The sequence below is a fragment of the Aotus nancymaae genome, unplaced genomic scaffold (genome assembly GCF_030222135.1).
Source record: "Aotus nancymaae isolate 86718 unplaced genomic scaffold, 86718_ANA_hifiasm-v0.15.2.pri h1tg000040l, whole genome shotgun sequence".
Classification (NCBI taxonomy): domain Eukaryota; kingdom Metazoa; phylum Chordata; class Mammalia; order Primates; family Aotidae; genus Aotus; species Aotus nancymaae.
The window spans coordinates 31016813-31041557 of record NW_026988454.1 but is presented as its reverse complement, the minus strand read 5'-3'; the positions used below and the strand labels follow the sequence as shown (position 1 = coordinate 31041557).

The 24745-nt window shown below is 42.1% G+C and overlaps 1 protein-coding gene across 2 annotated transcripts in view; it reads right to left on the bottom strand.

Moving 5' to 3' along the window:
- The window catches only part of MAP3K5 (mitogen-activated protein kinase kinase kinase 5), a 234775-nt gene that overhangs the window by 18855 nt on the left and 191175 nt on the right, over positions 1-24745 (bottom strand). For both annotated transcript variants that reach the window (XM_021670832.2, XM_021670831.2), the window contains exons 22-25: positions 17158-17335; positions 16894-17062; positions 8385-8570; positions 5125-5230 (exon numbers count right to left, since the gene is read on the bottom strand). In XM_021670832.2, the coding sequence (XP_021526507.1) occupies positions 5125-5230; positions 8385-8570; positions 16894-17062; positions 17158-17335 (639 nt within the window). The remainder of the gene's footprint in view (positions 1-5124; positions 5231-8384; positions 8571-16893; positions 17063-17157; positions 17336-24745) is intronic.

Below are 24745 nucleotides of genomic sequence, written 5' to 3'. Positions count from 1 at the left end.
CTTTAGTGTGTCTTCTGAAATGGTAGGTTAATTGTAGTATCTTACATCTAAAAGGAATTTTTATCAGGGGCCTTTGAAGACCGTCTTTTTTTAGTGTAATTTCTTTATATCTTAATTACATAACGAAATCTTTCAGACATTTGGAAATTTGATGGAACTGTTAAATGACTAAATCACTTCATCTTGTCCACATATTTCATCATTTATGTATTAGTATACGGTGTATATGGACTTCTCTTATCCTGAAGGAAATACAAAAAGTACAGTCTCCATGTAATTCTCCTCTAAAATTTCCACTTTTCAAAAATAAATGTTTTCAAACAGTAACTTCCATTGAAATCATAATCTCCTAGAGGCCTCAAAGAAACCAATTTCATGGTGAAAGGACAAAGTCCTTTCTTTAGCAAACACTTTTAATAAACAATGTGCCGTGTTCTGCACATGGTTGATCACTGCCCACCCCTGGGACACTCCCGCAAGGACAGCTCCCTCTCTGCAACCTCCCTGTTGCTTTCCCTAAACCTAACAGAGTTTCACCTACACTTACTTTTGCTTTTTAAACTTTTTATTTTGGAAGAATTTTAGATTCATGGAAACGTTGCAAAGATAGTACAAAGAATTCTTGTTTACCATCCACACAGCTCTTCCTAATACATCTTACATAACTATGGCATGTTTTTCAGAACAATGAAATTAACATTGGTATAATACTATTAGCTAAACTGCAGACTTCACTCAGATTCTCAGTTTTTCACTAATATTCATTTTCTATTCCGGATACCATATTACATTAGGTAATCATTACTAAAAGGAATTTTTTTTAATTAAGTAAACAGATCATCTATATGCTATTTAAATTGTTTCAAAATATACTCTCTTTTTCCTTGCTTCATTTAAGCATCCTTAATTTAGGCTGCTACCGTGTTTAACACGTGGTCCATACCTCTTCCTTTCAGTGATACACACTATTCCCCCTTCATCCCATAGGTCTTTTGAATATCTAACCCCTCTATAGTACATTCCCTACAACCAGCCTTATCCTAACGATAAAGCATCTGAATATAAGTATTGTTTGACTTCCTTAGAGCATGAATTTCTTAGGTTCACATCCAGCTACTAATCATGTGCTTCAAAGCCTCTCTAGAATTTTTTTCTAAGTTTCTACACTATGCAAATTTTCCACCCTAATTTGTTATAATCAGGTGAAACTCATTTACTTATTGTTTCAAACAAATACTAATCAGAGATACACTGTTTTCCAGACACTGTGCTGGACAGTATGCTAGGCTCAGCTCTGGTGAGGCTAACAGCCATTAAACTAGAAACAAAAGTAGTTTCAGGTTGTGGTCTCAAAAATGGGTGAAAACCATTTCCAAGGAGAGAGAATAACAGAGGGAGCCTACTTTAGATTTGGTGATAGGTCCAGACTCTCGGTGGCCTGAAGAATGCAAAGGTGCAAGCCACAGGACAGGAGAGACGTGGGTTGGAGGTGTGTTCCAGGTAGAGGTAACATTGTTTCTTTCTTACATAAGAAATAACTTAATCTTGACCAATGTTTAACATGAAGATTGACACGGATGCTCTCACTCTCAGGTCAAACACTCAAGTGTTCTATGAAAGAGAGGGAATTCCACAACTCAGAAGGGTTGACATGAATAAAAGTTTGTAGTACCATTTATAAGTAACTTTAATTTAAAAATATTTCAGGGCCAGGTGCAGTGGCTCACGCCTATAATCACAGCACTTTGGGAGGCTGAGACGGGAGGACCGCTTAAGTCCAAGACATTGAGACTAGCCGGGGCAACAGAGTGAGACCTTGTATCTACTTAAAAAAAAAGAAAGAAAGAAAACTAAAATGAAAATATTTCATATTGATCTTATCTTTTAAATTTCTATTTCAGAATGCTTTATAATATAGGTACAAATTGGTACAACAGAACATGTTTCTAATTTGTTTATATAAATATATATAAATCTGTATCTATCCATCTATCAGTTGATCAACTGCTCTTTCTTTCTACCTACCTACATACTCACCCATGCATCCATGTATCCACCCACCACACCAACAAACACACAGGGTGGAAGAGCTTTGCTTACAATTTTTTATTAATAGGTTGACTATCAAAACACGTTGGAGGTTTTGCCTTAGAGTATGAATACACTCCTCCCTTATGCCAAAAAGCCTTGTTTCATCAACACTACCCCTTTTGTACCTCACTGCCAACATAGCTGGGGCTGTGTCTAGACCAGTGATTTCCAAACTTGGCTGTGCATCAACATGACTTGGGAGCTGTACTAAACTCAGATTCTTACAGGTGGGACATGGAGGACTTTTAGGGCTGTGACAATATTCTGTATGATACTGCAATGGTGGATACATGTTATTATATATGTAGAATTCCTAGAGAATGTACAACACCAACAGTACCCTAATGTGAACTACGGACTCTCAGTGATAATGATGTGTCAATGTAGGTTCATTGACTGTAATGAATATACCACTCTGTGGGGGATGTTGATAATGGAAGAGACTATGCATGTGTGGGGCTAAGGGGTATGTGCAAAATCTCTGTACCTTCTGCTCAATTTTGCTGTGAACCTTGAACTGCTCTAAAAGACTAGTCTTAAAAAAAATAGATTCCTGAGCTTTATTCTCAGCAGATTCTTATTTGGCCTGAGATCGGGCTCTGAAAGCTATTAATTTTAAAGACAATTAAATTGCTCAAAGTAATGAGCTATGCAATACCTCCTTAAATTGCTCAATGCACTAGCAGATTTGGGAACCACTGGATAAAAGATGTAGGGATGTGTTTTGTGGGCCAGATATCTATATATTGAAATGCATATTTACTTGGGTCACCTGCACACTTTTTTCTTTCTCTTCATATCCAAACACATTCCTTAAAGACAGGGAAGCAATCATCCTGGGGATGCAAGACTGCTTCAACATACGCAAGTCTATAAACGTAATCCACCACATAAACAGAACCAATGACAAAAACCACAATTATCTCAATAGATATGCAGAGAAGGCCTTTGACAAAATTCAACAGCCTTTATGCTTCTACATGTTTTTACACCAATAACAGACTAACAGAGAGCCAAATCAAGAGTGAACTCTCATTCACAATTGCCACAAAGAGAATAAAATACCTAGGAATACAACTAATAAAGGATGTAAAGGACCTCTTCAAGGAGAACTATAAACAACTGATCAAGAAAATAAGAGAGGACACAAACAGATGGAAAAACATTCCATGCTCATGGTTAGGAAGAATCAATATCATGAAAATGGCCATACTGCCCAAAGCGATTTATAGATTCAACACTATCCTCATCAAGCTACCAATCACCTTCTTCACAGAACTGGAAAAAACCACCTTAAACTTCATATGGAACCAAAAGAGAGCCTGCATAGCCAAGTCAATTCTAAGCAAAAAGAACAAAGCTGGAGGCATCACACTAACTGACTTCAAACTGTACTACAAGGCTACAGTAATCAAACAGCATGGTACTGGTACCAAAACAGAGATATAGACCACTGGAATAGAACAGGGGCCTTGGAGGCAACGCCACACATCTACAACCATCTGATCTTTAACAAACCTGACAAAAACAAGCAATGGGGAAAGGATTCCCTGTTTAATAAATGGTGTTGGGAAAACTGGCTAGCCATGTGCAGAAAGCAGAAACTGGACCCCTTCCTGACACCTGACACCTGACACTAAAATTAACTCCAGATGGATTAAAGACTTAAACATAAGATCTAACACCATAAAAACTCTAGAATCAAACCTAGGCAAAACCATTCAGGACAGAGGCATAGGCAAGGACTTCATGACTAAAACACCAAAAGCATTGGGAACAAAAGCCAAAATAGACAAATGGGACCTAATTAAACTCCAGAGCTTCTGTACGGCAAAAGAAACAATCATTAGGGTGAACACGCAAACAACAGAGTAGGAAAAAATTTTTGCAATCTACCCATCTGACAAAGGGCTAATATCCAGAATCTACAAAGAACTAAAACAGATTTACAAGAAAAAAGCAAACCCATTCAAAAGTGGGTGAAGGATATGAATAGATACTTTTCAAAAGAAGACCTATATGAGGCCAACAAACATATGAAAAAATGCTCATCATCACTGGTCATTAGAGAAATACAAATCAAAACCACATTGAGATACCATTTCATGCCTGTCAGAAAGGCGATCATCAAAAAATCAGGAGACAACAGATGCTGGAGAGGATGTGGAGAAATAGGAACACTTTTACATTGTTGGTGGGAGTGTAAATTAGTTCAACCATTATGGAAGACAGTGTGATGATTCCTCAAGGATCTAGAAATAGAAATTCCATTTGATCCAGCAATCCCATTACTGAATATATATCCAAAGGATTATAGGTCATTTTATTATAAAGACACAAGCATACGTATGTTCACTGTGGCACTGTTTACAATAGCAAAGACCTGGAACCAACCCAAATGCCCATCAATGATAGACTGGACAAGGAAAATATGGCACGTGTACACCATGGAATACTATGCAGCCATAAAAAACAATGAGTTCCTTTCCTTTGCAGGGACAAGGATGAATCTGGAAACCATCATTCTCAGCAAACTAACACAAGAACAGAAAATCAAACACCACATGTTCTCACTCACAGGCGGGTGTTGAACAATGAGAATATGTGGACACAGGGAGGGAAGCATCACACACTGGGGTCTGTTGGGGGTGGCTAGGGGAGGGACATCGTGGGGTGGGAAGGTTGGGGAGGGATAACATGGGGAGAAATGCCAGATATAGGTGATAGGGGGATGGAGGCAGCAAACCACCTTGCCATGTTTTGCACATGTACCCCAGAACCTAAAGCACAATAAAAAAAAAAAAAGACAGGGAAGCAAGTCTTCTTCACTCTTACTAAACATTTTGCTTGGCGTACCATTATCCATACTATATGTACTATTTGGTGTACTATATTTTCGTGACTACTATATTTCTCTTTAAAAAAAGGTATTATGGCTTTAAAAGTACTAAGGAGATATCAGAAATAACAGATGAACAGTAATCTAAAATATCCAATCACTATATATGTGCAGAGTAATTAAATAGCTCTGACCTGGAACCAGGATGGTAATAGCTGTCTGCACTGCCTTCCGGATGATACTGTCTAAGGCAAACATCCAGTGTGGCTTGATGTTATGATTCCGAAGAACTTTATTGACCTGGAGAGAGAGTGACATTTAGCCTACTTTAATTTTTAATTGCAAATAACCTACCTGATCCAAGCACTTGGATGAAGTTCCATTTATAAAAAAACTAAAAAGTTTCTTCACCTTGAATTACAAAGAATTTTTTTATGTCACTGGTAAACAAAGTAAAAATTGCTATTTCAAATGAGTTTAGTGAGGCCCATGTAAGCAAGTAAGTTATTTAAGTAAAAGGAAGTCTGGTTCAAATGAGAATATTGCTTCTTTGGGACTCAAAATCTGCAGTTTTTAGCTTTTATAATGTCTGCCGAATGGATGGAGGGAGGGGGTAAAAGAGGAAGACAGGGTACAAGAGGCTTTAAATGAAAATAAAAGCTGTTCTTACTGTTCATTATTTTCAATTATTATTTATTATTATTATGATTATTTTTTCATTTGTTTTGGAGACAGGGTCTTGCTCTGTCATCCAGGCTGGAGCACAGTGGAGGGATCATGGCTCACTGCAAACTGTGCCTCCTAGGCTCAAGCAGTTCTCCTGCCTCAGCCTCCCAAAGTGCTGGCATTGCAGACATGAGCCACCATGCCTGGCCATCTTAGCCATTTTTAAGTGTACGGTTCAGTGGCATTAAGTACATCCACATTGTTATGCTCCCATCGCTGCCATCCTTCCACAGATCTCTTTATCTTGCAAAACTAAAACTCTATACCCACTAAACAGTAAGTTCCCATTTCTCCCTCCCAACAGCCCTGGCAAACCAGCATTTTACTTTCTGTCTCTTATAAATTTCACTACTCTAGTTACTTTCATGTAAGTGGAATTACAGTATTTGGCCTTTTGTGAATGGTTTATTTCACTTGGCATAACACCTCTAAGCTTCATTCATGTTGTAGCATGTGTCAGGATTTCTTTCCTTTTTAAGCTTGAATAATATCTCATTGTATGTGTATATCATGTACATTACCTTTCTAAAAACAACCTTTTAGCATAAAACTAAGACAAGCTCACTTAATGTTTGGGTTAACTCTAATGCCTGCTGGCTTACACAGACCTCTAAGAAAAGAGGCTATTTCCACAACAGGGCTCTGGTTAGACCCTTCAGAGTGTGTATGGTATGAATATGGAAGTATAATTTTATTTAAATTCCAAAAATTTAATCACCATCCCCACTGTGGCTGGGGAGATGGTGACTCAGCCACAAACCCAGGCCAAGAGCTGGAGCTCCAGTTGCTCATGCCTGTCCTTGGTCCATCTTCATCAATATCCCCTAGTTTGGAAGAGAGTCAGTTTGAGGACTTCCTCATAGTAGCTGCACAGGAAGTGAACCCTTGCTAGGTTCCCACTTGTCCTAGGAAATCCATCCAGACTGAGTTTGTCCTGGTATCTTCATCTCTTTAAAGAATTTACATGCTGGCTGGGTGCAGTGGCTCATTCCCTATAATCCCAGCACTTTGGGAGACTGAGGCAGGTGGATTACCTGAGGCCAGGAGTTCAAGACCAGCCTGGCCAAACATCGCAAAACCCCATCTCTACTAAAAATACAAAAATTAGCTGGGCATGGTGGTAGGCATCTGTAGTCCTGGCTACTTGGGAGGCTGAGGCAGGAGAATTGCTTAAACCTGGGAGGGGGAGGTTGCAGTGAGCTGAGATTGTGCCACTGCACTCCGGCATAAGCGACAGAGGGAGACTCAATCTCGAAAAAGAAAAAGAAAAAAAGAATTTACAATTTACATGCTTATTAGGTGGAAGAGGAATCTGTTACAACCATGACCTCTCAACTCTTTATTACATAGCAAATTACAACATAGTGCCCATACTTTGGGTTCATCCCCATCCTGGACAGTGAATGAGCAAGAGCAGGTGTGTATGTACACGTGTGTGTGTGTGTGTGTGTGTGTGTGTGTGTGTGTGTGTGTCTGACCTGGCCCAAGGCCCAGGAGTACAACTAAATAGCTCTCAGTCTGAATTCTACAGCAAACTTGCTTTCCAAGCTCTAGGCTAGAAGCCAAATGTGTGGGCAAGTGCAAATTAGTCAAATTATTTCACTCTATTTGCAGGCAGTTGGGTTTCCCTAGTTGCAGCATAAGCATGCTTTTAGCGTTTAATATTAGTGATAGCCTTTGCCAGTTGCTTTAATTTCTTACGACCTCAATCAAGTCAGGACTCTTGTCCCTGCCCACAATATAGCATAAAGACCAAGTGGCTTACCCAGTGTCTCAGAAAATGCTAGTATTCAGAGAATGATAGTTATTGAAGGATTTCAATTTGGCTTTAAATTGGGGATCATTTGATGTTGCAAATGAAATTGTCAAGACACCTTCTATATAGGAGCAATACACACTAAGGGCTGAATTAATTTTTGGAATTTAAATAAAATTATACTTCCATATTTATACCACAAGCACCATCAAGAACCCACTTATTTCAGTCTCTCACATCTTGTTAAGGGTCTTCTGGGAATGACTTGAGGCTTTTTTGGCACTGAGTTCCACAGATAAGTCTCACCCAAGAATAACACAGAAGGTTCTGAATCCGTTTCAGAAGACCAGCTTCTGGTTTGTGTTGCATAGCAACTCAATTTTAGAGAGACGACTTCTCAGCAATCTCTCATTAGATCATGTGGTTTAATTTTTAATCAGTGATGCTCTGTACACTGAAGTATATTTCTGGCTAGGACAGAAGAGGTATTTATGAAACAAATATGTTAAAAGTGTTCTGTATGAAAACTAGAGAAAAACTGGGAAAAAAATTACCGGTTTTATTCAGCAGTGACCATTTTAATCTGTACTGTTAAATTTTTCTCAATGGCCACTAGATGGCATTTCTCATGCAGCGTTAGAAAATGGATGACTAAAGTGTGTTATGTTGCCAAAGTCATCAAAGTAAATAGTGACCCAACATAATTTCATAAGAACAAAGTTTAGCCATGGGAAATGTTTTGTTATTGTCCATGGTGACTTGGTTTTATGTGTTTTTTAATGTGGGGAATGCAGACACACAAAACAACAAATTAGATAGAAGCACACTGAGAGGCAAATATCTCTTATTTTTCTACCAAAAAGAATAGAGTTCATTGGAATTTTTAAAGAAAAATAACAGCATTTATGTTTTAACTTATTTTTCTAGCTAATTTTAGCATGTGGGGAAATGCTGGCAAAATATCATACTTACAGCATCTTGAAAACCAAAGAGCACCACCTGGACTTGGCTAATACCGTGGCTGTCAAAGTCCAGCTCCAGTTTCAGCTTTGACAGTGTGGTGGCTATGATTTTTCGATCTGTGGATCTCACAAATTCTCTGAGGCTTGCAATGAGGGTTGTGATGTGTTCCCATTTTAGTTTTGGTTCTTCAGCCCCCTGTGAATAAAAAACAACAATCCTTCAGTCAATCTGTGCTGGATAGACCAGCCATAGGAATCCTATCCCCATACCCCCGTCCCTGCTTTCTGTGCTTTCGGTAGAGACAAGGTCTCACTATATTGCCCAGGCTCATCTCGAACTCCTGGGCTCAAGTGAGCCTTTCACCACTGCTTCCCAAAGTGCTGGGATTCCAGGCGTGAGCCATCATGCCCATCCAATTCCCACATCCCATTCTGAGAAGAACTGGACTTCCAAATGTCTCCAGAGGAAAGACCATATTTTAAACTATATGGCTCCTCTTCACTCCTCCTACCGACCCCATGAAATAATCAGAGAGAAAAGGCACCGGCCCCACATGCTGGTCAGTAGCCACAATATAGTCAGATAACAAAGCTCTGTCCAAGCAGACTGAGGCCATAAGATTCTTTCAGAAATTTTAATTGAGAACTAAAAAGAGATTTTGGCAATAAGCCATAGGATCTCAACCTGAAAGTCTGCCTAGAAAGAGAAGTCATAATACAGGGTCATGAATATGTCCAACCATAAGAAAGGAAGCAGAAGTAACGGAACTGAGAAAGACAACAGGGAGTGTATTAGTTAATTTTCACGCTGCTGATAAAGACATAATCTGAGACAGGGCAATTTATAAAAGAAAGAGGTTTAATGGACTTACAGTTCCACGTGGCTGGGGAAGCCTCACAATCATGGCAGAAGGCAAGGAGGAGCAAAGGCACATCTTACATGGATGGTGGCGGGCAAAAAGAGAGAGCTTGTGCAGGGAAACTCCTGTTTTTAAAACCATCAGATCTTGTCAGACTCATTCACTATCATGAGAACAGCACAGGAAAGACCTGTCCCCATAATTCGATCACTTCCTACTAGGTTCCTCCCATAAAACATGGGAATTGTGGAAGTTACAATTCAAGATGATATTTGGGTGGGGACACAGCCAAACCATATCAGGGAGGGAGAGGAGAAGTGGAGGAAAGCAGAAATGAGTACCAAGAGGGTCAACAGCAACCAAGCCAGAGAAAAGATGTGCAAACTTCCTTGGGCTCATATTCTGTTTTCAGTGTCTGTGAGACTCAGCTAGGCACTATGGTTGGAATGCCTTGAGTCTATTTCCCTTATTGCTATGTGTGTCTATCTACAACATGTCCTTGGTACTTCAATTGTCCTTATAGTGTGTCAATTCCTTGCAACCAAGAGGGGCTAATCTCAGACTTCATTCCTGAAACTACTCCTTACCCATCAATAAGGCAATTGCTTGTAAGAATGGGCTGATGGACTATTATATTATACTAAAATATATTACAATGTTCAAACAAATGCTCTCACTCAAATTGAATTTTTCTTTTTTTTTTTTTTTTTAAGAGACACGGCCTCTCTTTGTTGCCCAGGCCAGAGTACAGTGGCATAATCATAGCTCACTGCAGCCCCTAACTCCTGGGTTCTAGCTCTCTTCTCACCTCAGCCTCCTGAGTAGCTAGGGACTATAGGCATGTGTCATCACATTCAGATAACTTTTTTTTAAGCTTTTTGTAGAGACTAGGTTTTGGTAAGTTGCCTGGGCTGGTCTCAAACTCCTGGGCTCAAGTGATCCTCCCACCTTGGCCTCTCAAAGTGCTAGGATTATAGATGTGAGCTATTTTTTTTTTTTAACACAAAGTCTTGGCTGGGCACGGTGGCTCATGCCTGTAATCCCAGCACTTTGGGAGGCCGAGGCAGGTGGATCACAAGGTCAAGAGATCGAGACCATCCTGGTCAACATGGTGAAACCACGTCTCTACTAAAAATACAAAAAATTAGCTGGGCATGGTGGCACGTGCCTGTAATCCCAGCTACTCAGGAGGCTGAGGCAGGAAAATTGCCTGAACCCAGGAGGCAGAGGTTGCGGTGAGCCGAGATCGTGCCATTGCACTCCAGCCTGGGTAACAAGAGCGAAACTCCGTCTCAAAAAAAAAAAGAAAACCACAAAGTCTTGCTTTGTCGCCCAGGTTGGAGTGCAGTGATGCCAGCTTGGCTAACTGCAACCTCCGTCTCCCAGGTTCAAGTGATTCTCCTGCCTCAGCTTCCCAAGTAGCTGGGATTATAGGTGTCTGCCATCATGCTCAACTAACTTTTGTATTTTTAGTAGAGTCGGGGTTTCACCATGTTGGCCAGGCTGGTCTCAAACTCCTGACCTCAGATGATCTGCCCACCTCAGCCTCCCGGGTACTGTAATCTCAAAGTGCTGGGATTTTAGGCATGAGTCACCATGCCTGGCCCACATTGCTTCTTTAAGGAAGTACAATAGGATATTATTTATTCCCTTTTAACTTTAAGAAACAATCATGCTCATTTTTAGTTCACACTGTACATTTTCTTACTGTATCATTAAAATTAAGATTCCTCAGCTGGGCTGTGAAAATTATAATTTCTAGGAGTCTATTAAAATAAAAAAGAAATGCGCCACTGAGTTCTTTCTCTTAATATATTTTTGTTTGGAAGCTCGGTCTCAAGTTTATGTTTTCATGAGATAAGATTATATTGAAAAGCTTGAAGGCTGTCATTAAAGGAATATTTTAAAATCAGACTGGGAACCATTATAAAGTTTGCTAGATTTTTTCCCTTACCACAAACTAAATTGCATCCAAGGTAAAGATTCACAGACAAAATCATAACACCATGAAAATATGTTCAAGAAAAAAAATGTGAGTTATGCAGAAATTGGAAGCTTCTTTGAATAAAAAATCAGTTACATGTTTGCCAATAGTTCAAATAGTAAACTTGTTTTTTGACATTTAACTTTGTTTTTACAACAGAAAAACATGCTGCTTCTGTTTTTTTGCTATGTGTGTCACTGTCCTACAAAGGAACATGCTCTACTCTGGGAAATGTTTTCTATTCAGGCTTCTTCATCTACTTATGTCATAGTTTATTTCTGTTCTGACTCCAGTCTCTCCATGTTAACTCATTCATGTGCCTTCAAAAACAAGCATCTTGGCTAGTATCTGGTGAGCCTGACTCAGTGTCAGCATAGATTAGACAGTATGCATCTTCTGCACTCCTAGTAACAGGGTGTGATGGTTAATACTGAGTGTCTACTTGACTGGATTGAAGGATACAAAGAATTGATCCTGTGTGTGTGTGTGAGGGTGTTGCCAAAGGAGATTAACATTTGAGTCAGTGGGCTGGGAAAGGCAGACCCACCTTTAATCTGGGTGGGCACAGTGTAATCAGCTGCCAGTGTGCCTAGAATATAAGCAGGCAGAAAAATGTGAAAAGAGAGACTGGCTTAGCCTCCCAGCCTACATCTTTCTCTCATGCTAGATGCTTCCTGCCCTAGAATATGGGACTCCAAGGTCTTCAGTTTTGGAATTCGGACTGGCTCTCCTTGCTCCTCAGGCTGCAGATGGCCTATTGTGGGACCTTGTGATCATGTGAGTTAATACTTAATAAACTCCCATATATAAACTCCCATACTATATGTTTAATATATATATTCCATTAGTTCTGTCCCTCTAAAGAACCCTGACTAATACACAGGGTCTTCTGCAAAGATGCTCTCCAGTTTTTATCCTTTAAACTTCTTTAAAAACCAGGAGTGGATTTCAGAAGGATCTTACAGATTAAAACGTTATTCACGGTGTAAGGATTTGAGGACCTGACCAACATCTAGATTTGGTTTTGTTATAAAGTATAGGCTTAATGTAAATATGTATCTAGAAATAATACAATGACAAGAATTATTTCTATCTGATTGTAGAAAAAAGGAAATATATTAGATAACTACTATTAGCCTGCTTGATAATGACAACAATAACAGTTAACAGTTGTGGAATATTTTGTTATGATTTAAATCACTCACAATCTCAGTTAGCAACCTTATGAAGTCGACTCCACTATCATAGATGAGGAAGTTCAGGCTCTGAGAAGTTAACTAAGTTGCCCAAATTGCACAGCCTTTAAGTGATGGAACCAGGCCTCAAACAGAGGGAAATCCAAACTAAGCCCAAGCTCCTAACCATTATATTCTACTATACCCATGACCTGTAATAGTAGCTGTCAACCTGGGTCAGAACCTGTTCGACCACTGAATCACCACTTGACATCACAGGAAAGGATTCCCAACATCCTTAGCAGCACAGTCAGAAGGACCCTCACCATCATGTGGCCATTATGGATTCAGCATGCGATTCTGATCAGCAGTTCTGGATTCTCACTGGTAGCTTCATGCTGGTGCACTAAGGCACGTCCTCTGATGGTTGCTTTTAAGATTTTCTTTCATTTCTCCCTTTACAGAGAACATTCAAATGGTACCTTAAAACTAGGAGGTACCAAACAATTGAATATGATTAACCACTCTAGCATTTAAGTATTCCAGCACAGTCATAGAAGTGATGGTCGAGGCAGTCCTAGCCCTGATGGAGCTATGGTCCAGCAATGAGACAAAGAACAGACCCCAAACAAGCTGGCATTTTCTGTACTGGGAAAGCACATTCTTTGGGGGTGATTAGAGATTTAGGCAATTCCTGGGTTTTATGTGTTTCTGACCAAAATCAAGCATCTTGAAGGTCCACAAGAGAGCCCTTCACTCCGCAGTGGCTAATGCTGATTTACTTTCCTTCTCCACCTCCAATGCCTCCCCACCACCCCACTGTATGTTTTTCCCAGCACTTGTCACCATTGGGCCTACCAGCGAGGCAGAGCAATGTGGTGGTTAAAGCAAAAACTTCAGAGCCAAACTGCCTGGGTCCAAATCCTAACTCCATCGCTTAGGGCTGCATGACTCTGACAAGCTATTCAAGTCCTCTGTGTCTGTTTCCTCATGTGTAAAATGAGGATGCTAATGGAACTATTGGTATAGTACTACTGTCATGAAGATTAAATGAGCAATACACATGGAATACTAACAATAGTACCTGGTCCAGAGAAAATGTTTGCTGTTGTTACTATACATTTTATATATATATATATATATTTGTCTGTTTTTCTTCTTCTGCTAGAATGTCAACTTCAGAGGGATGCAGATCTTTTTGTTTGGTTCACCATGGTATCCTCAGCACTTAGTACAGTGCCTGGCCTCTGGTTGATACTCAGTAAGTATTTGTTGAATAAATTAATGAACTACAAGTGCTGCCCAGCTTCTCTCTCCATCCAGCTTGGTTCCTCTTCTTGGGTCAACCCAGTCCTGTTCTCAGTCTTTGAATGACAACTGTGAGCTAAAGGAAAGCCCAGAGAGAAGGCTGATGGCTCGAGACTTCCTGTCTCCACTGCATCTCCCAGCACTGCCACAAAGCATGCACAACACCCATCCTCCCCCGACTCAGAGGCCAGCTATCCTCACTCTAGAAAATCTTCTTTCTGGCCCTCAGAGTAATTGCTCGAGACGGCTTTCCTTTAGGACCCAAGTCAGGGTTTTTGAGAGTGTGTAGAAGATGCTCATTTCAGTTTTCCTTGTACCAAGGCCCTACTGGCACATATATGGCCTTTCAGCTCCTTCTATGAGATCTAAAGAGGTGAACCTTAGGGAATTCCTAAGGTGATGGAATGTTCAGCAAAGAAGCATGGTGAGGTTCTCAAGACAGAGACAGGCTGAGATTGTTTAGCAAGAGCCAAGAGAGAGCTCTGCTCCATTTACATCTCAATAAAAGATGAGAACAGGTAAACTGTTGTACTAAGAAACTTTAAAAACTTGGCTGGACTCCTCCAGCCCCAACCTCTTTGTAGCTATTTCCTCAGGACACAGGGAGGAAAGAAGCTATGTGCAGTAGTCCGTAGTGATCTGAAGGACAGGTGGAGGCCACAGGCAAGGGAGGCAGGTGGATGAGTTCCTGGTATCCACAGAACTCAAAGAGGACAAGAAGTGTCATACCAGGTACTAAGCGTGTCTGTGGGAGGTTACATCCATAAGAAGCTTGGGGCTGAGGGAAATTCTCTTTTCTCCTGGTGCAGATTTGGGAAAGGGATTATTCCTTGTATCTGTACGCAGAATTCCACGGAGTATATTTTCCCAGTCATTATGGTTCTGTGTCCTCCAAATTCATATGCTGAAGCCCTAACACTCAATGGGATGTATTTGGAGATAGGGCCTCAAAAGGGATACTTAGAGCTAAGTGAGGTCATCGGGTGGGGCCCTAATCCAATTGAACTGATGTTTCTGGTATCCATATCAAAAGAGGAAGAGACACTAGGGCTGCAAGTGCACTGGAAAAGACCATGTGAGTGCATGATAAGAAGGTGGCCATCTGCAAGCTAAGCAGAGAGGCCTCGGGAGAAACTAAACCTGCCAACCCCTTGATCTTGGGCTTTCAGCCTCCAGAACTGTGAGAAAATAAATTTTTGTTGTTTAAGCCACCCAGTATGTGATAGTTTGTTATGGTTGCTTGCTATAGTTTGGATGTGATTTGTCCTGCCAAAACTCATGTTGAAATTTAATGGCCAATGTAATGATATTGAGAGGTGGTAGAGTCTTCAAAAGGTGTTTGGGTCATGAGACTCATGAAGGGATTAATGCAATTCTCATGAGATTGGGTTAGTTCTCAGGAAAGCAAGATGTCATAAAGTCAGTTGGCTCTCCTTGTCCCTCTTTTTCCACTCATGCCCCACTGCCTTTCTACTTTCTGCCATGAGTTGAAGCAGCACAAGGCCCTCACCAGATGCAGATGGGCCACTGGATCTTGGACTTCCTAGGTCTCCAGAACCATGAGTTCAAATAAACCTCTTTTCTTTATAAACTACTCAGTTTCAGGTATTCTGTTATAGCAACAGAAAATGGACTAAGATATAGCCCTGGCAAACTAGTATACCAAGGAGCGATAGTTTCACTGACAAGGTTGGTTTTTTTCAGAGTACATATGGCCTTCTAACCTATTATATACAGCAGATCCTCCAATAACACTGTTTTGCTCAATGTTGCTTCGTTATAACCTTGATGAGAAAAAAAAACTGATTCCTGGTAGGGGCCACTGTCTGTGTGGAGTTTGCAGATTTTCTCCCTGCCTGTGTGGTTTTCCCTGGGTACTCTGGTGATATGGTTTGGCTGTGTCCTCACCCAAATCTCATCTTGAATTGTAACTCCCATAATCCCCATGTGTCATGGGAGGGACCCAGTTAGGAGGTAACTAAATCACAGGGGAGGGTCTTTCCTATGCTGTTCTCATGATAGTGAATAAGTCTCAAGAAATCTGATTGTTTTATAAATGGGAGTTCTCCCACACTTGCCTCTTGCCTGCTGCCATGTAAGATGTGACTTTACTCCTCATTTGCCTTCTGCCATGATTGTGAGACTTCCCCAGCCACGTGGAGCTGTGAGTCAATTAATCCTCTTTCCTTTATAAATTACTTAGTCTCAGGTATGTCTTTATTAGTAGCATGAGCACAGGCTAATAAATATAGTTTCCTCTGCATCCCGAAGATGTGCAAGTTAGGTTCATTGGTTTGTCTCCACGGTCCTAGTGTGAGTGACTGTGAGTGTGTGTGTGAATGTGCCCTACAGAGGAATGGTGTCCTGTCCAGGGCAGGTGCCCAATTGGTACTGAGCTGCCAGAACAGATTCTGGCCACCCATGGCCCTGAACTGGGTGGGGTAAGTGGGTAAATAGTTATCTTGTTTTTATTAATCTTTCTTAAATGTATATAGAGTTCACATTTATTTCAATATTGAATATTAGAAGTGTTTTCATCTTTATTTAGGAGTTTGTTCATGTTTTTGTGACCATAAATATGCCGTAGGAACGTAACTCTTGTTTATATCAATTAGCCTGTGGTAAAACTGGTATGGTTATATGTCATTTTGCTTAAGTCACAGTTTCCAAGGACCTATCAACTACATTAAGTGAAGACTTACTGCAATTTACTTCTCATTGCCCTTCACCTGCCATCTAAATATAGCCTCACAAGCTCAGGAGTTCTGTTGTATTTGCTGATGTTTCCCAAATGCTGAGAGGAGCAACTGGCAAGTAGCCTCATGCTAATGTCGGAATCAGCAACTCACATGGCTCAGTGAGTGTTTATTGATGGAATGAACAAACAAATGAATGAAGAGTAAAAGAGGCCTGTAGGGACTAGTTGGAATGTCACCAATGTGAAAAATTTGCTTCTTAAAAATAGTTATGTTCAAAAATGCAGTGAAAAAATTGTTTTCCTATGTTTATATTAATATATTCCCTAATGTAGGGGTTTACTTTCTTCTCCCCCTGGGGTAGGTTTGTTTATCATCATGAGCACTACAGCTTCCTCCTGCCTTTCACGTCATCTGTGGCTGCTGCAGGCGGTTAGGACATAGGTAAAATACGCAAGTAAAGGTTGGGAAATGAAGCACCTGGGAGTGGATTTACCTGAGCTAAAGATTCCATCAGGTTTCTCACAATTTTGTCTTGGTCTTCTGTCAGGATCCTGTGAAGGGTGGCTCGCCTCTCACTGTCCTTCCTCAGCATGAAGAATCCGGAATCTTTTTCTTCAGGGGAAGGGGGAGCACTGTGATCTTCAAAATTCTCATCTGGAATGCTGAGAAAATTTATGCTGCATAAATCACAGTTTCCTTTATAACATGACACACTTACCAACATACTTCTCTCGCCCCAAGTCAGTCAGGTCTTTACCCCAAAAAGAGTGTCCGAATTCCCTTTACGTCTCTTTCTCCACAGGATTTGGCTCTTGTTTTGAAAGAGAAGGGGTCCACTTTCAACTCCGTGTCGGGTGAAACTGAGCCGTACTCACTGCTACTGCTGGTGTCCTCCACCAGCACAGGTACCGGCAAGGATATACTCCTGAGATATTCTGCTTGTGATGAGAGGAAGGAAAAGGTAATTGATGCTTTAAAAAATGTACACATACTGAAACACCCATTGAAAGAGACCCATATTCTTTGCCAAATATCTTGTTGCAATGAGCAGCATAATTATGCTATGTAAGGGGATGGTCATGTGTTATGACTGCCCCCCCTTGTTCAGCATAACCCATACAGTGGGGCAGCCAGGAAAGGGCCTCCCAGGCCCTGGGAGGGATATCTCCAGGGTATCAAAACAGTCAAGGAAGCACCAGGCTCAGCGGGTCTGATCCCCTCATTTTTGCTGACAACTGACTATTTCTATTTATGGGTCTCAGTTTTCATATTTATAAAATTCAAGGTCAGATTGATCATCTTTAAGCTTGTTCTTCAGGGGCTTAAGGGTCTACGTTAGCATCTCGGGGCTGCCTTTGTTGGGATGAGTGAGTGCGATGCTGTAAGTCTAGACCACAGGTTCCAATCCTGTTTTACCTGAAACCAGAGCAAATATGATGACTGTCATATATCACAGTTCTGCTTAAGGATTCATATAAAAACACTAAAAACAAATTTTGGAAACAGATGGACTAGAGGATCTCTTAGGTCTTTCCTTGTTCTCAGATACTATGATTCTCTAGTAGACATGAGCTTCTTCTTTGTTTGGATGGAGACTGAGATGGTGGAGTTGCCTCTATTTCCACAAACATTGGTTTTAAAGAAAGTAGTTTTTGCCAGAACATCTTTAGCAAACACACATCCTAAAGCTACAAAAGTCTTTTAATAAAGAATGAAAGTATAAAATTATAGAAAAGGAAATCCACTGTTGTCTGGAATCTTTTTTTTACTGAATTCTTCTTGGGCTGAACTGAATCAACTGTCCTGATCTTAAGGATAGCAGGGGACTCCTGACATTGGTTTCAGCTGTAGGGAGAAAGAGGGACGTATATGCAGCTTTCAGGAACAGCTGACTTCAGGGGAAAACAACTTCCTGGTCAGTAACTGGAAAGTGTCCCCAGGATGAATGGTTGACTTATCTGCTGTTATTTAAATAGTTCTGTAGCTGAATCACTAGAAGGCAGGAAGCAAGATGAAGCCACAAAGAGTTGCTGAATGGACCAATATAGTACCAGTATGCAAATGATATGTGGCAGGGGAAATGCCTGGCATGTTGTGTTGCCCCAGTATACCTGACCATGGAGTCCCTTTATTCTGGAGCAGCTCATGGGCCTAGCATTTCATAGACCATATTTTAGGCAGCGCCGCTACAGCAGGAAGGAAGTGGGTGACCTCTTCCTTGCTGATAATAGTAAGGTTGTCTGAGAGTAGAAAGGTTTGTAAGGGGGCCCAAACACTGAACTACTTTTGAGTCATTCCTGGGGAAAGTCAAGGTCTATAGTGTGTCTTGTTTCACTTTAGAGACAACATCAGCCCTATCTAGGGGGAACAGATTTCAGAACAGAAAAAAACAGCTGCTTGGGAGAAACAGTTTCACTGATATGAGATGTCAAGCCCCTAAAATTAAATGTTGCTGGTGGAAGAATACAGCTGAAGGAAGATCTCTTGGCTTTACTGAGTAGCCAATCTCTTTATATGAAGGGATACGGGCTGGGCGCAGTGGCTCACGCCTGTAACCCCAGCACTTTGGGAGGCTGAGGTGGGTGGATCATCTGAGCTCAGGAGTTTGAGACTAGCCTGTCCAAAGGGGTGTAACCTCGTCTCCACTAAAAATACAAAAATTAGCCAGGCGTGGTGGCAGGTGCCTGTAACCCCAGCTACTTGGGAGGCTAAGGCAGGAGAATTGCTTAAAGGAGGGAAGTGGAGGTTGCTGTGAGCCAAGATCGCACCATTGCACTCCAGCCTGAGTGACAAGAGCAAAACTCCGTCTCAAAAAAAAAAAAAAAAAAAGGAGGGGTGGAACTCACTGCTGATCCTTGAGACTTGGAGAAAGTTTCTTCAGCAGCCCATCTTTATGAGATGCATGCCACACTCAGAAATGGAGATGTGCATCATTCATAGTTCAAAGACAAAATTGTTGTTTCTTGGTAGTAAAGAGATTAAATCCTATCTAGAATAGTATCAGATGAGGCGTTCCTATCATGTGTTTCTGTGTGTGTGTGTGTGTGTGTGTGTGTGTGTGTGTGTGAGAGAGAGAGAGAGAGAGAGAGAGAGAGAGAGAGATGCATGTATGTGTATCTAGAGAGGGAGTAAGGACCTGAATTAGCCTGTATTTTGGCTTTTTGGTCATATCATGGGGTTTGATTATTCAGTAATGAGAGGGCTTGTGTCATACCTGTGAATTTTAATGTTGCTGTGACTACCGACTGCCTAAAAGGAGGCCTAATGAAGTAAAACTGTATATGTTTTTTTAGGATGGAACCCAGTGCCTGTCACTATGGCTCATTAAGGAAATAAAGGGACTTATAGATATTCTGCATGCTCTATGTGCAGAGCCCTGATTCCCTCCTTGGCTTGATTTTATTTTTATTTTTGAGATGGAGTCATACTCTTTTGCCCAGGCTGGAGTGCAGTGGCTCAATCTCAGCTCTACAACCTCCGTCTCCTGGGTTCAAGTGATTCTCCTGCCTCAGCCTCCCAAGTAGCTGGGATTACAGGTGTGTGCCACCACGCCTGGCTAATTTTTGTATTTTTAGTAGAGATAGAGTTTCACCATGTTGGCCAGGTTGGTCTCGATCTCCTGACATCAAGTGATCCACCTGCTTCAGCCTCCCAGCCTCCCAAAGTGCTGGGATTACAGGTGTGAGCCACTGCACCCAGCCTGCTTGATTTTAAATGAGTGAACCTGATTCTGGATTGAGCTCCCTTCTCTGTTAGGCACCTGCGTTCATTCATCCAACATACAGTTGCAGATCACTGACTATTTGTCAGGTAGCCAGCAGGACTTGCTGATGGACTGGAGTGAAGGGTATGAAAAGGAATACTCAAAAATGACCCCAAAGTAGAATTCTGGCCTTAGAAACTGAATGGATGCATGTAGTACTTATATACTAAGATGAGAAATAATACAGGCCAAAAAGGAAAGTACTTTTTAGTGGATAAGGGGTGTTATTTCACAGCTCAGTTTGAAAAATGAAGAAGGCAACTCGGGGGCTGGGCACGGTGGCTCAGCCTGTAATCCCAACACCTTGGGAGGCCGAGGATCACTTGATGTCAGGAGTTCGAGACCAGCCTGGCCAACATGGCAAAACCCTGCCTCCATTAAAAACACAAAAATTAGCCTGACATGGTGGTGTGTGCCTGTAGTGACGGCTACTCAGGAGGCTGAGGCAGAAGAATCGCTTGAACCCAGGAGGTGGAAGTTGCAGTGAGTCAAGATCATGCCACTGCACTCCAGCTTGGGTGACAGAACAAGATTCCATCTCAAAAAAAAAAAAAAAAAAAAGAAAGAAAGGCAATTGGATATGAGTTTGGAGCTCAGAACACTGGGCTAGATAGACCCTCAGCAGCCTACTGGCTGGAGATGGCGTTTAAAGGATGACATAATTTGGGGAAAGATACAAAGACAGCATAGACCCAGCCCTTAAGAATGCCAGTATTTGGAGGAAATGAAAAGGATGAACAGGCAGCCAAGAAGAGTGACAAGGAGCAGCCATGAGGTTGGAGGATAACAGAGAAAATGGGGTGTCATGGAAACCCACACAGGAGAGGGCGAAAGTAAGAGAATGGTCATCCGAGGGCCACTGAGAAGTTGAGCAGGTTGGGAAAAACATTTGTTGGATTTGGCTAAAGAAATGTCATTAGACCTTGGCCAGAGCAGGTTCCGTGATCACGTGGAAGGGGAAACGCTACATAGGCGGGAAGGAAGAGGTGGAGATCTGGAGACACTGTACTTGAAGACAGAAAGCTGTGATGGGGGGCAAAACCATGGTGGTGTCAGCCAATAAGGCCACTGTAGATCAGGGGAAGGACCGGTTTAGGACAGAAGACACTAGAGCATGTGCAGGTGGGCCTGCACTCTAGACAGAAACACATATGCGGCAAAAGAGTATGACTCCATCTCAAAAATAAAAAGACACTGGGGAGAGGCAGAAGCTGGAGGAGTCACGGGGGGCGGGGGAGGTGTGGGATCCAGGACCCAACTGTCAGGGATTGGCCTTTTGTAGGAAAATGGATGTTTTCTCTGTTGTAAGAAGTGGAAAGAGCGAGACTGCTGAGACAGATCGCTTTATACGTTTGTGGTGGAAATATGATCAAATCCACGCCTGAGATTCTAGCTTCTTAAGTCATGAAGATTTCCAGGCAAGTGAGAATGCGTAGTGCCTTTCTGTGTCACTGTAAAAGGGAAGAAGCTCAAGTATAACTATTTCCAGCAGAGCACGTTGAGTTTCCAGATATCACGGCGGTTACAAGTTCCTTGACATCAGCTCATACACGTGAGTGACAGGGACCCCAGGCTGCAAGAGAGGAGCCTGGCAGGCTTTCCACTCATGGGCAGCCTTACTGCTGATGTCTCACCAGGAATTAAGAAGCCCTCCACTATGGGGCTGTCCATGAAGAGTCTAAAAGAGGCTGAATGAGACTCTGAGGATAGGACATGTCAAAGATGTCTCTAGGGAGATGATTCTTATTGGCCTATTCCAGGGGCTGATGGGAAGGGGTGTGAGCCCCAAAGAGATGGCTTTACCAAGAGGCCAGGAGAGTAGAATAGGCTGGAGTTGGGAGGAGTGACAGGCCACTCCACGGACTCTAGATTGTTGGGAGCTCCTATCTATGGAAGGGAGGTAGTGTGACCTTTAAGGAATTAGATACATTCCTGTTTTGGGAAAGTGGGGATCTTCTAAAGGGTGAGGTGGCCTCAGATCCTAACAGCTATTCATGATGACCAGGAATCTTCATGGTTCCCCTTCTCCTAACAGTTTAGGAGCAAAATCCGGCCACAACGCAGAGTCTCTTAACAGGTCATCCTGCCTCCAGTCTCCAATTGACCAAACACAGAATAATGGTTCTCACACTGCAGTGATTACAAGAATCATCTGGGTTTACTTAAAAGTACAGAATTCCACCTTGCACCTCTATATTCTGAGAAGGGCCAGGCATCTTAATTTTTAACAAGCATCGCAAGAGATCCATGCAGGCAGGATCTGGGACCATCTGAGGCATGGCTATATTCCTAGTGTCTCGTGCTAAGTGCACAGCAGAGGGTTAAAAATGTTATGGAATAAATGTTATTAAATAAATCATCCTTACACAGCTATGGGAATGATCCATCAATAGCTTCACTGTCCGATATGGTCGCTACTACCTTCCTATGGTTATTTATATTAACATTTAAATAATAAAAATTCAGTGCCTCAGCTGTGGTAGCCATGTTTAGAGTGTCTAATCGCCACATATGACTACTGGCTCATGTACTGGACAGGGCAGATACAGGACATTTCTCTTACTGCAGAATCCTGGGTCCAGTGCTGGTCTGTATTATTTCAGATAAAAATGTTCCCCGGCTCTCCACCCATCCTCGCTGATTCCTTAGCATTTCATAGTCCAGCATCATTCCTCCCCTTTTACTGTAAGCACCAGTGCTGCTGAGCCAGCAAGGCTCCCTTAACACACAGTAAAGTTTCACACATTCTGGCATTAACTCATGCGAGGAGTAGCCTCCCCTGGCTCTCCACTCCCCATCCACCTGTTGAGTTCACATTTGTCCTGACTCATCAGGTGCACCCCAGTGGAAAGTCTGCCTTGAAACAGCATTCTCAGACTGACTTCAATCACTTTCTCTCCCTTTTGACTCCTTTAAACAGACTAAATTATACTATAGTAGAGATGATTTTTTCCAGTGTTTCTCTCCTGGAAGGTCAATAGCTCTTTAAAATCAGGAACTCTGTCTTTATCATCCTTATACATCCAAGGGCCTACCACATTTCCCATGCACACAGTAATTGTACAATTAATATTTAAGTTAAAGTGAATTACTTAAATCTCTGGGTCTGTGTGTGGCCAAGGGAGAGCAGTCAGGATGAGACAAGTCATATCTCTCTCTAAAGGGGAAGGGGGTCTCATCGTCACCACCCTCTTACTCCCCTCTTGAGGGAAGCCAAGTGCAGTTATGGGAGGTAGAGAACCTTCAGGTGGGCCTGCACTCTAGACAGAAACACATATGCGACCTAGAGAAAGTACCTGGGGAAGGAAGAGGCCTGTATCTTGTATTCATCTAGAAGGAGAGTAAGACTAGCTAACTGTTTCAATTAACATGAGGCATGCCATTTTCTGTAATACCTGGGAACAATCAAATGGGATTCTAGGCCAGGCATGATAGCTCATGCCTGTAATCCCAGCACTTTGGGAGGCCGAGGTGGGTAGATCACTTGAGGCCAGGAGTTTAAGACCAGCCTGGCCAACATGGCGAAACCCCATCTCTGCTAAAAATACAAAAATTAAGCATGGTGGCAGGCACCTGTAGTCCCAGCTACTTGGGACGCTGAGGTGGGAGGATCACTTGAGCCTGGGAGGTGGAGGTTGCAGTGAGCCGAGACTGTGCCACTGCACTCCAGCCTTGGACTCTACCTTAAAAAAAAAGGGGAGGGGGTGTATTTTAGCTCCTAGTTTGGTTACCACATCTGCCCTTCTCTCCTAGGGAGGAGAGAAGAGTCATATCCAGGCAAGATATTGCTTTAGCTGAGAGTCTGAACAGTTTAATCATGTGGGGAATTGGGGACTATCCCTTTTTCTAGGCCCAAGTCCCTGTGTGAGCATGAAGGGCAAAAGGGCAGTGAGAACTGACTGTCTAGAGTTCAGCAGGTTTATACCTTCCATTGCACGCTCACTCCAAGGTACATGGTCACTGAGAAGACGTGGGCAGAAATGCCCACTTAAATGATCTCTCTCTCGCCACCCTCCCCCGTCTCTCTCACATGCACGCTCTTGCCAAGTGTGTATAGTTGAGTTCACAGAAGTTAAATGCGTGTGTGAGATGGGAACCTATTCCCTGCAAACAAAATTCAAACCATGTGGAAGGGATAAAACAATCATGGATTAAACTTCCGGGCACAGCTCCAAGGCTCTTTTAGGATATTATTTTATTTCATTCTCAGAACCAAATCTGCAAAGTAAGTAATGTTACCAGCACAGAATGACAGAGGAAACAAGCAAATTGCTGCATGGCCCATATTTAGAAAGTGGGTCAGTGGGATCATAACCTACTTCTGTGTAATTCTGAAGTCAGTGCTCACGTCAGGACACCAGAGCCAAGCTGGTCAGAAGGTTGCCAAGCACTGCAGGGCCGACCTCGTGACAATGCAAGGCTGCCTTCTGGAGCCCAGGCTGTCTTGGAGAAAAGAGGTGCGGGGAGGTACAGGGGTGTGTCTTTCCTCTTCTCAGAGTTTCCCTAGATTCTCAGAATGGAAGAAATGGAAGAAGGAAAAGTGGAGAGGCTGTACCCAGGAAACCCCAATTAACAGGCCTCT